The sequence below is a fragment of the Astatotilapia calliptera genome, chromosome 7, assembly GCF_900246225.1.
Source record: "Astatotilapia calliptera chromosome 7, fAstCal1.2, whole genome shotgun sequence".
In the NCBI taxonomy this organism is placed as follows: domain Eukaryota; kingdom Metazoa; phylum Chordata; class Actinopteri; order Cichliformes; family Cichlidae; genus Astatotilapia; species Astatotilapia calliptera.
In genome coordinates this window covers 56,097,554-56,111,646 of record NC_039308.1, presented here as the reverse complement: position 1 = coordinate 56,111,646, position 14,093 = coordinate 56,097,554, and the positions used below count along the sequence as shown (strand labels likewise).

The following is a 14,093-nucleotide window of genomic DNA, read 5'->3' as shown; positions in this document are numbered from 1 at the left end:
CACCAGCAGCAGCACCGCCCTTCTCCCCTCCCCGGCGGGAGACGCTGAGTGCTACGTCAGAGTCACACATACACAGAGGAGGGACCGCAACAAAACGGCGGTTAAACACCACAGAGGCTCGTTATAGAGACCGGATAACCCCGACTGAATCAAGGTGAACTACGGGGTAATCCACACAAAGGTCACAGCCTGCAAGCAAGATAAATATTGAGTATATGCGGGCTTTCTTTTCTGTACAAACCATAATAACCCAAACAAAGTCATCAGGCTCATTTACTCAAAGCTTAATGCGGAGTTTAAAAGTTTTTTACAGTTGTTACAAAATAGTTCCAATCTAATGGTCATTGTAGAAATATTACCTGTTTGTTTTCTAAATATATTAAATTAATTTCTGAAGCTCTACGCATTTACAGTCACCCAATATTCATTAAGATCTAGCTAATGTAGGCCTGTAATTTATTATGTAGAATACATGCTGGATCATATCTTCATATTAGAGGAAACCCACTGAAATAATCAGCAACAATGTAATGTCCTAATAACTAAATCAGAATAAATCTGCTTGGTTTTAAGGCAAAAGTACTACGTCATTAACACAAATCGCAATGACTGAGATATATAATGCTCTAAACAAACTCAATCATAACAGATTTATCTTTGATATTTTCTATTTGACAATTTTCATGACAAATCATTGGTAATTTAGCAGTCACGACATAAGGTAAAAACACAGTCATTATGAAAATTTATTAAGGTCCTGATTTGTCTCCAGGATGGGTACGGGAAAGATACATTCCACAATGTCTCAGCAGAGGGCCCTCTAATTTTAGCAGGGGAAGGTTACCATACTCGGAGATAGGTCTGCAGAGGAGTCACATGACGGGCTTAGTATTGAGCCAGTAAAAGAGACAGCCAGGTCACCTCTAAAGTGCTCTTCAGATTATAGCAGGCCTCCGCTGGTTGAAAAAACCTCTAAAGCCTTAACAATAATGTATTTACCCAAGCAGCATGGCTTAAACTGTGTGTAATAACAATGTCGAGAAGGTCAGTGCAATAAGAATGTCATTCAGTTGTCCCTGAAATACAAAACTTTGACCTGCATATTCAATGAGAGGCTGCAATAAAGAGCATGGTCACTGCAGTCAGGTGGCTGTTAGCTAATCCTCTCACTTTATACAGCCACTTCAGAACACCTCTAGGTTTTCACATGTACTTTGTGGCCTGTGCTTCCCCGATTTACAGACACTCCGCAGCTCTCCACAGTGAAAACATTCACTCTCAGGTGTCACAAGAATTACAAGGTCAAATCTCTCTATATTGTCCCTGTCTAGACTCATTGTGTTATGCTTTAAAGTTCAGAGAAAGCACGCCTTATTGATCTGACACAGTAAAATTTTATTCCAGATTCAGTTGCTCCACTGCAGCTCTGATTAGGCTTTAATTGAGATCTGATAGTGTAGGCTGATGCTGTTATTACTGTCATCTCGGTGCTTCTGGTGGGTTTCCTCTTTTGTCTGCTCACTCAACAGCACAGACAGTTCTTAATGTGCTCGTAGGAGTTTGGGATATCATGTGATTCTTAGGTGTTTTATATAGCTTCAAAACACGTCTTGTTGTGCTTGACTGGCAACTGTGACTAAAACAGAAATGAAATATAGGCCTAGTTTAAGGGCTAATGTGATGTATGTGTCTCATCTTCTAGAATCACGTAAAAATACACCAAGACAGCGTTGATGAGCCTACAGCGACATCTGCTGTACAATTTATGAGTATTCCTTGTAGATGATAGATTTGTCTGTTTATTAAGCTTAAATCACGAGTGCTTTATTGCATACCAGCTGTGCTTCACTGCATAATAACTGCACATATTATATCTTGAGCCCAGCATACATTGACCTTGCATATTTTATGAGTTGATGATACCTAAATAAAGCTGAAATGGAAATGCAGCTTTAAGAGATGCAGTTGGCTTTATTTTAGAACAAAAATGTATTTTGTAAAAACAAAACAAAACAAAAAACAGCTGACATTCAGTGTAAAAAAAACATCTTATTTACACCTTATTTATTTTTATTTGATTATTAAATTTTATTACTGCCATAGAAAGATGTGGATCATCATGTCTGATTTACACCCTTTTTGATTTTTACACCCTTTCAGGAAAGAGACTCCATGGACTATGATATTCACAAATGACACTGAGAAAAAGAAATAAAGTTCAAGTAAGACATAATACATGCGTGTGAATGAGAGGGAGACCGGTGGAAAGGTAAAGATGCAAGGAGCAGAAGTAGTGAAAGTAGATGAGTTTAAATACCTGGTGTGGCAGTGGTCAGTGCACAAGAGAGGTGAAGAAGAGAGTGTGGGCAGGGTGGGTGTCGGTGGAGACAAGTGTCTGAGGGGATGTGAGAGAGAAAGATAGCCGCAAGATTGAAGAGGATGTTTAACAGCCTGTTATGATACAGATATGTAGAAGGTTGGTGTCAAAGGAGGATGCTAGCTGGGTGAGATGGAGGCAGATGATCCACTGTGGTGACCTCTAGAGGGAGCAGATGAAACGAGAAGATGGAAAGTTGTGAGATGATAATAGTTTCAGCAAAGATGTTTTTACTAAATCCTAAAGATACCACTACAGTTTGATTTGATTGCATTTTGTTATATTGGAGTTTGTTTGTTTTTAGTTTAATAGCATTGAACTTTTTCAGATTTGTTAAAAATCTAAAAAAAAAAAAAGTTCTAAAATAGCCAAAATGTACTTTACTAGCTGCTTTCTTTGGCAATAGCTTTTAAAAAATTGCTTAAAAATATTACTAACACTATTGACAAAAATGAACCAATAGGATTCCCGTGTAGGGCGGCGATGGGCGGTACTTCCTGGGCAAAGGCTCCGCTTGTTATGTAGCTGTTATTGACGCGGTTTACTTTGTAGCAGGCAGTAAGGTCTCGCTTGCAGGAAAGTTCGCCGGCGTTTCTCCAACCGGACTTTAAGAGAAGCAGATTCATAAACAGTAACAGGGTCAGCAGGGACAATGCGGACCTCCTCGGCTGCACGCTCATTTGTTTCCCAGTATCCTAAAACTACTGCATTGGTCACAGTAGCAGGTATGAAGTGACCCGACGCAGGCTCTTTTTCACAAAAGCAGGTGTTGTGTGTTAAAAGAAAAACAAAGTAACTCATATAATAGCTAATCACTGATTTACATTAATGGTCTGATCATACGTGTAGACTGTAAACAGCACACGGATGGCTGTCTTAGCTCGTGCTCTTTTACAGACTCTGTGACGTTTACTTGACGTTGCATAAGCATGTAGGCCTTTTGCGCACGGACCCACGTGCTCGTTAAAATGACAAGTGCCTTTGATTTTGCATCACGTTTATAAGAATATAGTTAAAGTGAATTTGTTAAGCTACAGCTTATTAACATCTTAACTAAATATTCACTAACACACTGTTCTAGGTGTGCCTGGTGCTTTACAGTGCAGTTTGAATGAGCTTTCACACGTTTGATGTGCCTATATTGTTTATATTTGTTTTTTAGGTGGTTTGCTAGCTTGTTTTATTTATTACAAAAAAAAGGTAGGGAACCTGATATTTTCACGGTCACGGTCTGCCATCATAGCTTTATAGTTACTAATTTGTTTTTATTTTTTATTTCGTTTTGACTTTTGCTTTTGCTTTTAATTCTGTTTAATTTCAGTTCGTTTCCAGTAGGTTTGCTCATTTCAGTTTATTTTGTAAATGCTTCAAATTAATAACATAGGTGCATCTACTAAATACCTCGGATGAGTTTAAATCTCAGTGAACTCAACCTAAAGGTTAGCGGAATAGTTTTCTGAAAATGTTATTAATTTGAGAAGGAAGTTACCTAGGATTCTCAAATTGATGCTATAGGTGTGTCTACTGGTTTGCCGGTATTTTTATTGTTTGAAAGTGTTGACTTTTATTTGAGTTTTTATTAGTTTAGATGTTAAAAAACACTTTTTTACACAATCACCATCCCAAAACCCAAACTTGTTCAATTTGTAGTTATGTAAAATAGAGAGACAATGTTTTAAAAAAATATTTATGCACATTTGGACAAAGAAAAAAGCAGTTTTAATTATTTCTCAGATTATTTTAAGGCACTTTAAGGCTTTTTCTGTTAAACTCATTCAAGTGTATTATCTTCAGGGTGTGGAAGAAGGGGTCAGAAATTTATATTTGAGAAAATCTTGGTCCTAAAACATCTGTTGAATCTGTGCAGTTGTGTTTTGTTTTGGGTGGGTGGGGGTTTCCTTTTCTAGAAGGTGAAGATGGCTCTGATCAGTGGAGATTTAGAGCTGTCACTATGCGGACATTTTCACAGGAGTGGGACTTTTTGGTTTGAAGAAGTGGATGGCAGGTGGTGTGTGTCACAGCAAAGCCCGCTTAGATGGAAAGACAGTCCTGATCACTGGAGCCAACACTGGGATTGGCAAAGAAACTGCTGTTGACATGGCTAGAAGAGGTTGGTGATTTGCCAGGATTTATATATCCAATTTTATAATCTAATATCTGTTCAGGTGTAATGACTTTGCTCCCGCATTGCAGGCGCGAGGGTTATTCTGGCTTGTAGGGACATGGAAAGAGCTAATAAAGCTGCAGAAGAAGTGAAAAAGAGAAGCGGAAATGACAGCGTGATTGTCAGAAAGTTGGATTTGGCATCTCTACAGTCAATACGCCAACTTGCCAAAGATGTCCTAGCAAGTGAGGAGCGCCTGGATGTTCTCATCAATAATGCAGGTGGATGTATAAATCACATCAGACCCACTATGGTGTGATGTAGCATATTATGCCAGCTTTGTGACTGTGCATTCGTGTTTAACAGGCAGGGATAGCTCAGTAGGTAGAGTGGTGGCCCCATGATCGGAAGGTCGGGGGTTCGACTCCACTGAACGGCTACCCTGAGGTGCCCCTGAGCAAGGTACCGTCCCTACACACTGCTCCCCGGGCGCTGCACTGGCGGCTGCCCACTGCTTCACTGGGTGAATGGGTTAAATGCAGAGGAACTATTTCCCTATGGGGACTAACACGCACACTTTACTTTAACAGGCGGTAAATACATTTCCTTTGATATTCCTACCTTTAGGCATAATGAGCTGTCCAAAATGGAAGACTGAAGATGGCTTTGAAATGCAATTTGGTGTGAACCACCTGGGCCACTTCCTTTTAACGAACTGTCTGTTAGATCTCCTGAAGAAGTCAGCGCCGAGCCGCATTGTGAATGTCTCCAGCTTAGCGCATGAGAGAGGTGCAGTTTTTCCTCTTTTTTTCTAGTTCATATAAAGAGAATTAGTTGTTTTTTTTAAATCTCTCAGGAATGTCATCCTTTTATATTCATTTAATGTTAAATACCACATCTGTGAATAAGGATGAAGTGCTTTCTCTCAACAGGTCAAATCCATTTTGATGACATAAATCAGGACAAAGATTACCGGCCTTGGAGAAGCTACGCTCAAAGTAAACTAGCTAATGTCCTCTTTACAAAAGAGCTGGCCAACAGGCTGCAAGGTGCTGCGTCTGTTTTATATCTATATTTCTATGTGTCGTTACACATTGAATGGGATTTCATGTCCTTGTAATGACTTGTGTTCTGCATCTTGTCATTTTGCAGGTACTGGCGTAACAGCATATAGCCTCCACCCTGGAGTCATCCGCACCGAGCTTGGCCGACACTTCTGGCCCACAGTGCCCCTGTGGAAGAGGGTTTTGTATGTGCCCTTCGTGTTTTTCATCAAGAATCCGACAGAAGGAGCTCAGACCACCATCTACTGCGCTGTGGAGGAAAGCCTGCAAAATGAGAGTGGACTCTATTACAGGTCAGTCTGTGTAATTCAACAGATGGGCTCTTTATTGATAGACAGCCAAAAGGGATATTGCTCGGCTCGCCCATGTGGGGGAAATGGATCATATTGAGAACAACACTAACATACTCTACTGAGACTGGTATTGTGAATGTGTAATGAAGCATATTAGCAATGAAACAGCTGGACTCTTCTTTCTCAGTGCAGTCTAATGCAATATCTTCCCTCAGTGGATGTGCAGACACAGGAAATGAATCTGATACCAGTTCTTTATTTTCTTCAAAATTATACTCTGAATACGTCATTGCACGGGAGTCATTGGATTCATTTTGATGATAGGGAACGTGAGTTAGGGATTGCTTTTGCACTTTAAAAAACTACAAGTAGCTGATAGTAAAAGCAGAAAAAATTTTCTAATAACACTGATAAAGAAACTACTTAGTGCCAGTCAGTCATGTCTAGTAGGATTCTCCAACCTCTCAATGGGCCTTTTAAAGGTGACAACAGGGAACACAGTTGATCTGCGTACAGTAAAATAAATGTTCTTGTGATTTGTTGAATATAATTAAGTCCAGTTAACACAACTGTTTAAAAACCTAATGTGTTAACATGCTGTGGGTTTTTCCACAGCATGATAATTCCTCTATGCATGAAAAATGTTGTCCAAGTCCAGTAAATGATGTCAGCGTGAACACTGATTCAAATCCAGTGAATTAGACGGACACATCTAAAACATAACGAGCAGACACATTAACGTTCATTTGGGGTCGTGTACTTAACCTTTTCGTGAATGTTAAATAATTATTCACTCTCATTTTAACTCTGGTCTTACTCCTGGGGGACAATTCTGTGTTTTTAGCTGCTGAATCCTAAATTCTGAACACCATCTAATCTGGTCTATTAACTGTCATCTGTTTGTTTCTGGGCTGGTAGAGCAGTGTAGAGCAGGCTCATCGAGGCTTTTATGCAGGAAATAGCTGTGTGCTACAGGTGAAAGCTTAGCTGATGAGACCAGAATTGTGGGTTGGAAAATCAGAGCAATTATCTAAGGAGACTTAAAGGCTTTGTAGAGGTGAGGGGTGTTTGGTGAGTGACTCATTTGCAACTACAAGCGACCCCTTTTACATTGTAAGCATACTACAGTAGCAATTTAGCACTAATATAAAAATGTGGATTAGCACAATATAAAATGAGATTTTGATACAAGGAATCTTTTTGAGACAGAAAGTCAAGATCATATGATAAATAAAGGAATCATCATGTCAGCAGGGTCGCTGCGTCAGTGTGCATGCCCAGAAAAAAAATGCCTAGACAAAATCACAGTCAATATAAATGCCACAAACCAGCTGCAATACACTGACAGCTTTCCACCTTTTGCAGATTTCCAGTATTTCATTACTGCTGACATTATCTTATCAGGCATTTCAGCCATTTACCAGTGAATGACTGACATTTAAGTGGTGCTGCATGTGTTCAAGATTTTAAAAATGACAAGAGCTGATTGCATGCTCACACACACACATATTTATATTTATAGATAGATAGACAGATAGATAGATATACCAGAGGCCTGGCGGCTTGAGGGTCCTGCGCAGTATCTTAGCTGTTCCTAGGACTGTGCTCTTCTGGACAGAGATCTCCGAAGTTGTTCCCGGGATCTGCTGGAGCCACTCGCCTAGCTTGGGAGTCGCTGCACCTAATACTCCGATTACCACTGGGACCACCGTTACCTTCACCCTCCACATCTTCTCGAGCTCTTCTCTCGAGAAGATGTGGAGGATATATATATATATATATGGAGGGTATATATAAATGCTGGCAGCACATTTTAAAGTATCTGAGGCCTGATGAGGATCATTTTCCATTAACTCTTCACATCACAATGACCAGATCATTCTATTCATTTATTGTATTTATTGTGTACCTAACACTGTACCTAACACACTGTGTAACAAACAGTTTAGCATTTATCTACTAAAGAGCCATGCTCACATCTAGAACTGTTTTGCTAAAATAAGCAGGGCTTTCCCTAAAAATAGATTGTCTTGATGTTTCTCCACAGTCTGTGTATTTATTAATTCTCCCCCTGAAGTGAGCGAGTCTGTAATCTGTTCTGTTTGTTTGTTTGTCTGTCTGTTTGTTAGCAGTCTACAACAGCTCGAGCTGATTTAATTTAGGTGAAAATCTAGTCAATGTCGTACCAAATGTGAAAGTCAGTAAAAACTTTATATTACCCCCAATGTTTTATGGATCAAGTTCAAACAATATACAAAGTCTTGGTGGGCATGAGTACCTGGGTTGGCTAAACATTTGACCTTAACCTTTATTGTTGGTGCCCAAGGTCAAGGTTGACCTTGGAAAAAAATACAATATAATAAGTATTATGTTCCATATGAAAGGGAACATGAAGAGTGCTCTACAACACACCTCTTTTTTTTCTCCCACTATGACACCCTATGATGTCAGAATGAACCCATAACAGGCTGAGATCAGGATGTTGTAATAAAATGATGATAATAATAATAATAATAATAATTAAAAAACATCAAAGTTTTAGTATAGCCTTTGCCCTTTAAAGGAAGTCCCGTTTTCTGAGTGTTCTTGTTTGAAATTAGAACATTTTAAGATTTTCCTTAATAGTTTTTTTTAGCAATTACAAAGCATATGAATTAATCTTAATTTAAACTGCTGATACTAGAACCTGACTGATATTGGACTTTTATGACCAATACCCATATTTGGAATGTTGCTTTGTTGTCACCACAAGTCATGGGTTACTCATTTACACTTCTCCTATCGATGCCAACAGGGAAGTTGCGGAGTGCCATCTGGTGGAATATCTGTGTAACATCAACATTTATAACATAATTGGAGGTTTTAGTTGTCAACCATACCGATATATCGCCACATAACAAATATCGGTTTGGCTCTACTTGATGTTATTTTTGTATATAAAGTGAAAACTGACTCTTTTGGTCTTTGTATGAAATTATATGGGTAATAACATAACTAATAAATATCTAAATTCCTATAATTATCTTTAAGAAAACAGTATAAAATATTAAGACATTGTTGCCTTGTAAATTATCCTTTGATTGCATATCTTGCCTTTTTTATCTGACTGATTAACTTGTTCTTGTGACTTAATCAACTCAGCATGAACAGATCAAGTTGTGTGTTTAACACTAAAGTCTGCACTGATTACAGCGACTGCACCCCTAAAACAGCAGCCCCTCAGGGTCTGGATGATGAAGCTGCCAAGAAGCTGTGGGAGCTGAGTGCCTCTGTGGTCGGTCTGACATAGTCACAGCGACGATGATGATGATTTTGATGATGATTGTCATCATCGCGGTGCCACTGGACTGCCAGGTGGCCTGAGGAAAGAACTGGTACTCTTTCTAGTGAACATCTGCGCTGCTAGTAGCAGCTGAGCTCCTGCTTAAGGACAACAAATGAACAAAAGACAGAAATTCACAAGTGATAGACATTTATTTAGAATATACAACAAACTAATTGGAAAAATACTATGAATTAAATTAAGTTTTTTCTTAAACAGAAGCAATGCTTCACAGGTCAGTTACATGGAAGCTGTATGATCTTTAGCATTGATTGCCTTTAGCTTGAAATGACATTTTAATTGATGGGTTTCACCAATATCTGTGTGGACTAAGGGTTAAAATGTCATTTATTGTTGCTTGGGTTTATCATATAAGAATTATATATGAATGTGCTTTAGCTTTTTGTAACACTGCTAATAGTGGTATTCAGTTTCTTTCTCGTGGGCATTAAAGTGCTCTTATACATAGCCCATTGTTATACCTGTCTTTTAAGGCATACTGTTTATCCACATCCTATGTATTCATCACGAGTCTTCATTTTGATCCATGTGAGACCAGCAGTGCTGAGACAAAACACATGTTGGTTACATCACCATGAATTAAAGTTTTCTTTATACAAAATTTGTATCTGCTCATCACTTTTTTCGGTTTCTTTTTAAAGGCACTTTGTACAGAATTGCTACAAACAGTCCAATTTCATCTTATCCAAAGCTACATCTCAGACAAATGCATCACATTTTTTTTTCTTTTTCTTTTTTTCTTTTTTTTCGTGAGACAGAATGTCCATTATGGTGCTAATTACATATGCACAAAGTGCACCCTATCTGCCACCAGCTACAAATGTACCCTGTGTGTTCCTTTAATGTTACATGATCAGCTAGTTCAGAGGAAAAGTACCATATCTTGGCATTTACATTCAAAACTGTAAAACATATACAGCAGATGTTGTGAAGTCAAAAGATAGTTATCCTTAAGGTTGAGTGTGACACGGGGAGGAAATCTACCTATATTGCTCAGTTTTAATGTATCTATATATTCTATCTATATTTTTTAATTACACATAATTCAACAACTAGATGGCTCTGAGTCTACACAAATGACACAAATGACTTGTGTAGACTATGGATGTACTTCCTCACAATCTACGGTGTTAACATCTCTACTTCCACAATATTTGCTGCATAAACTTCATAACTAACTAATGCTCTTCAAAATCAGAAAGCTGTTTCATCTGTTCCACTTGCATAGAGTGCCTTCTCACAAGTTTCTTCTTCAACTTGAGGCCACCTCTCTTTGGTGTGTTTGGTGCTACTGGAGCTATAGATCTAATACCTGTGGCCAGAGGTGAGGAGGGCTTGTTGCTAGCCCCGATATCGGGAATGGGAGGGTTTGGGTTTATGTTAAGAGGGGGGAGGTGGCCAGGCCTGGTGTGGGAGATGTGATCCAGCAGAAGTGTGCCTGAGCCTCTTCTCTCCAGGAGACCAGGTGCACGCCTGCGTGCTGTGCTGGGAGAGGATGTGCTGGCATTGCTGTCTAGAGATTCTCTGGAGCTGGTTAACATCACAAGTGGAGAGGTGTTTAGTTTCCTGCGCTCCACCGGGACCTTAGGAGAATCTAACATGGCAGAGTCTGAATAGAGCTGTGAGTCTGAGTCATAGTGATCATTCCCCAGGTGTCTCCTATGCATTGTGTCTCTCAGACTGGCTAGTCCACTGCTGCAGCTGCTGCTCTCCTGCTCTGTAGGCACCGTGCTGCGCCGTGCCAGTGGCTGGTGTTGGCCTAGCGTTCTCTCATATGATGGTTTAGATGTTGGAGGAACTGATAATGAGGTGGTCATTTTGCAGGGCTGTTCTCCCACTAGTGGGAATAAGCTATCCTTCCCGTCTACACTGTTCTGTCGAGATAAAGCCGACCTCTTACTCAGAGAGAGTCCGTTTACCCCTGCAACAACATCCTCATCAGAACTAGCTTTCTTACTCTCATCATGGGCGGAGGCGGCAGCAGCAGCCAGGACAGAGGGTGCAATCAACCCCCAAGGCTCTGATTGCAGCCGCTTCAGCTGAGGCAAACGTGCACGTTTGGGGTTTGCAGGCCGCCGCGTCGGCGACGTGGGCCCATTGGCAAGTTTCGAAGCTGAGCTGGAGGTTTTTAGCTTTGTCTGGAAACTGAAGACTGTGTTTTGTTGCTCTTGCTCAGGTGAGGGCGATGCTGTGACGTTAATATCAGAGGGAGAAGTGCAGTACGCCGGGGAAGATCTCTCAACCAGCTCTGGTGATGGAGGGACATTTAGATACTGTTTGGTAGTCTTAGTGCCAGATGGTGACTTGTCTGTGGTGATTATGATCACCTCCTTGCCTTTAGCTTTGCATGCATCCAAGAGCAGTTTAAGTGTCTCCTTGTCATCTGCGTTTATGGCATAGACCAGCGCTGAGGCCCCGCTCCTGTCTTCCAGGCTGGGATCAGCACCGTTGCTAAGTAGGTGATCCACCACTTTGTGTCCAGCCTTGTGAATGCAGGCGTGCATTAAAGCTGTCCGACCTCCTTTGTCCTGTATGTTGGGGTCCGCTTGGTTGTCCAGCAGATATTTTACGAGCTTTGCCTTACTTACACTCTGCTGGTCGGTGTGTGTGGACATGCAGGCCACCATGAGAGGTGTTTCCCCACGTTCATTGCTCTCGTTGATGTAGGCACCTCCTTCCAACAAGAGCCTGGTGAGTCTCAAGCGTCTGAGCCACACTGCCTTCAGGAGTGAGTTTCCATCTGTCCGCAGTTCCAGAATATCTGCCATTACCCAGCCAATCACAGATCTTCTCAGTACTGAACTCACAGCTCGCAGCCCTTTGAACAAATTTGTGGAATTAGTTCAGCTTACATAGTAAAATGAGTGATTAATACCCACTTTGTTTGTCTGCTTTTCTATTTGTTATCACTGCCAGCAGGTGGCAGTCTGTTACAACCTAAAGAAAATAAAAATAAAACTTACTCTTATAGATCTGTGAAATATAATGGATATATTGTTTGTTTAATTATTGAAATTGAATCAGTGTTGTACAAAAAATTGGCAGTTTTCCTAAAATGCTCATGCACGTCCTCAAAGATCACATATATCCATGCAGAAGTCAGCCTGGTAACACACCTGTTAGAGTCATAAACACTACTGATAGATGTGTCATGATGTCATAATCAAAGTTGATTTTTTTTTTCTAAACCTCTATCTAGACAGCAGTGCCCCCCACCCCCCACCCAACATACTGATACTGACACAAAAGCCTCCAGTATTCACTACAAGTAAGCATAAACATCATTTTTCCACCTTTCTGGGACGAATATACGAGAGACTGCGCGTAAATGCGATGTTTGTTATATAAATTTCAAATAGTGATCCAAACATCTGTTCAAGCTCTTTAACTGGCGACATTAAATAACGTCACGCTAAGCTCAAAGAGTCGCTGTCCGCGGTTCTCATTTTGGGTAACTTGGCTCGAAAGACGCGCTCCATTACACGTTGCGGTGTTCGTCGTCTTATTCTGCTTCAAATCCCAAATGTAAACATTTTATCTGCAGTTTGAATATTAATTTGCCAACATTAGACATACATTTGATTTCACATGCAACACAAGCTGTCGATCTAATTTAACAGCCTCCGCCTTCACCGATACAAGATAGCGAGGTAAAGTTGAATTAATTAACCTTCACGTGTAATATTGTTTGTGTGACAGTTGTTTCCTTACCTGGTCAAAGAGGAGATTTTCCATGTTCAAAGTAACCAGTGCTCTGCCATCTGCGAGGGCGAAATTAAAGATTCAAAACAGAAAGTTTGTTGAAGTTCTCCACAATAATCCTATTTTCTTTTTTGTTATGCAGCCGTGACTGTTCCCATCAATACGTCTTGGTTTAGGTTACAGTGTGCCGTGCCTCTCTGGCACCATAACGCATGAGCTGTGTGGCTTTTGTTATGGAGGCACACCACATCAGTCCAATGGGGAGTATTCCTTTCACTGCGCACTCAAGGATCACAACCTGGAGATGCTGCGGGTTATAAATAACTTACTTTCTTGCTGGTTGAATGAAACGTGTATTCTCTTGACGTCAGAGTCGACCAAAATAAATTGCGTCTGATGAAAAACCTCTGTCTCGGTCTTTATATCTGCTGGACACAAACAAAACGAGTGCTGCCTCCTAAAGACATGCAAATGATCTGCGCGCGCGTGTTATTTTAATTATGTCAAAAGAGCAGTATGAAAATGAAAACGGTGGGCACAGTTTGGCCTACACGTGATGAAGATGAGAAGGCTGCTTTTTCTCCTAGAGCCTAGTGCTTAGGCTGCTTTTTGAATTTTCTTCAGATAGTAAGTCTGCGCTATAAATACGATTTAATCTTTCTGCAGGGTGGAACAGGAATAAAGACAGGTTGTCTGTCTGCCATGTATGAAAGGGCACAGAGAAAACAATTCAGTTGTAAAATGTGCCTGGACCACCATCACGCTGCTTCTTGCAGGGAATTCCAATAGGATATATTCACCAGCTATCTTTCTTTTCTTATTTTCATTTTTTTTAAAAAGCAGAAATCATATTTTTAAGCAGTGACACTTTGATACAAAGCATTAGTTAATATTTAATGTTTATGCATATCTGCAGCGCTTCTTTCTCTCATTGTCATGTACTCAACAAATTATGTGAGAGAGCAAAAATATTTTGCACCTATATATTTACAGTACAATTAAAGAAGCCAAAACTTGTAGCAGCCATCGCAGCTATACAGCCTAATAGGGACATTTCTATTTTTAGGTTGCTATGAGACAGCACAGAAGCAGTTTCTAATGAGAACAGTGATGTTCTCAGCCCTGCAAAGAACAGGTAAATCAGACACATTCCTCCACGGACAGACAGGATTATATGGCATTTTTTATGCAGTTATTTTTGGATCTATTT

The 14,093-nt window shown here is 40.2% G+C and overlaps 2 protein-coding genes across 4 annotated transcripts; one reads left to right on the top strand and one right to left on the bottom strand.

Annotated features, from left to right (window-relative positions):
• The first annotated feature begins 69 nt into the window (after positions 1-69).
• Positions 70-9,782, top strand: LOC113026814 (retinol dehydrogenase 13-like). Of its 3 annotated transcripts, none has more exons than XM_026175973.1 (7): positions 70-154; positions 4,347-4,487; positions 4,571-4,762; positions 5,109-5,270; positions 5,414-5,530; positions 5,634-5,838; positions 9,031-9,782. In XM_026175973.1, the coding sequence occupies exons 2-7, from the start codon at positions 4,376-4,378 to the stop codon at positions 9,125-9,127; spliced, it is 885 nt and encodes a 294-aa protein (XP_026031758.1). In that variant the 5' UTR covers positions 70-154; positions 4,347-4,375; the 3' UTR covers positions 9,128-9,782. The 3 variants fall into 3 exon arrangements, with proteins under 3 accessions (XP_026031758.1, XP_026031756.1, XP_026031757.1); XM_026175971.1 differs by lacking the exon at positions 70-154 and adding an exon at positions 2,876-3,102; XM_026175972.1 differs by lacking the exon at positions 70-154 and adding an exon at positions 3,052-3,102 and having other exon boundaries at positions 4,285-4,487.
• Positions 9,783-9,835: 53 nt separating this feature from the next.
• On the bottom strand, positions 9,836-13,441 carry ankrd34c (ankyrin repeat domain 34C). The gene is made up of 2 exons (XM_026175969.1): positions 12,893-13,441; positions 9,836-11,999 (listed from the first exon to the last, which is right to left on the bottom strand). Exon 2 carries the CDS (start codon positions 11,947-11,949, stop codon positions 10,360-10,362), a length of 1,590 nt encoding a protein of 529 aa, XP_026031754.1. The 5' UTR covers positions 11,950-11,999; positions 12,893-13,441; the 3' UTR covers positions 9,836-10,359.
• Between the last annotated feature and the right edge of the window lie 652 nt (positions 13,442-14,093).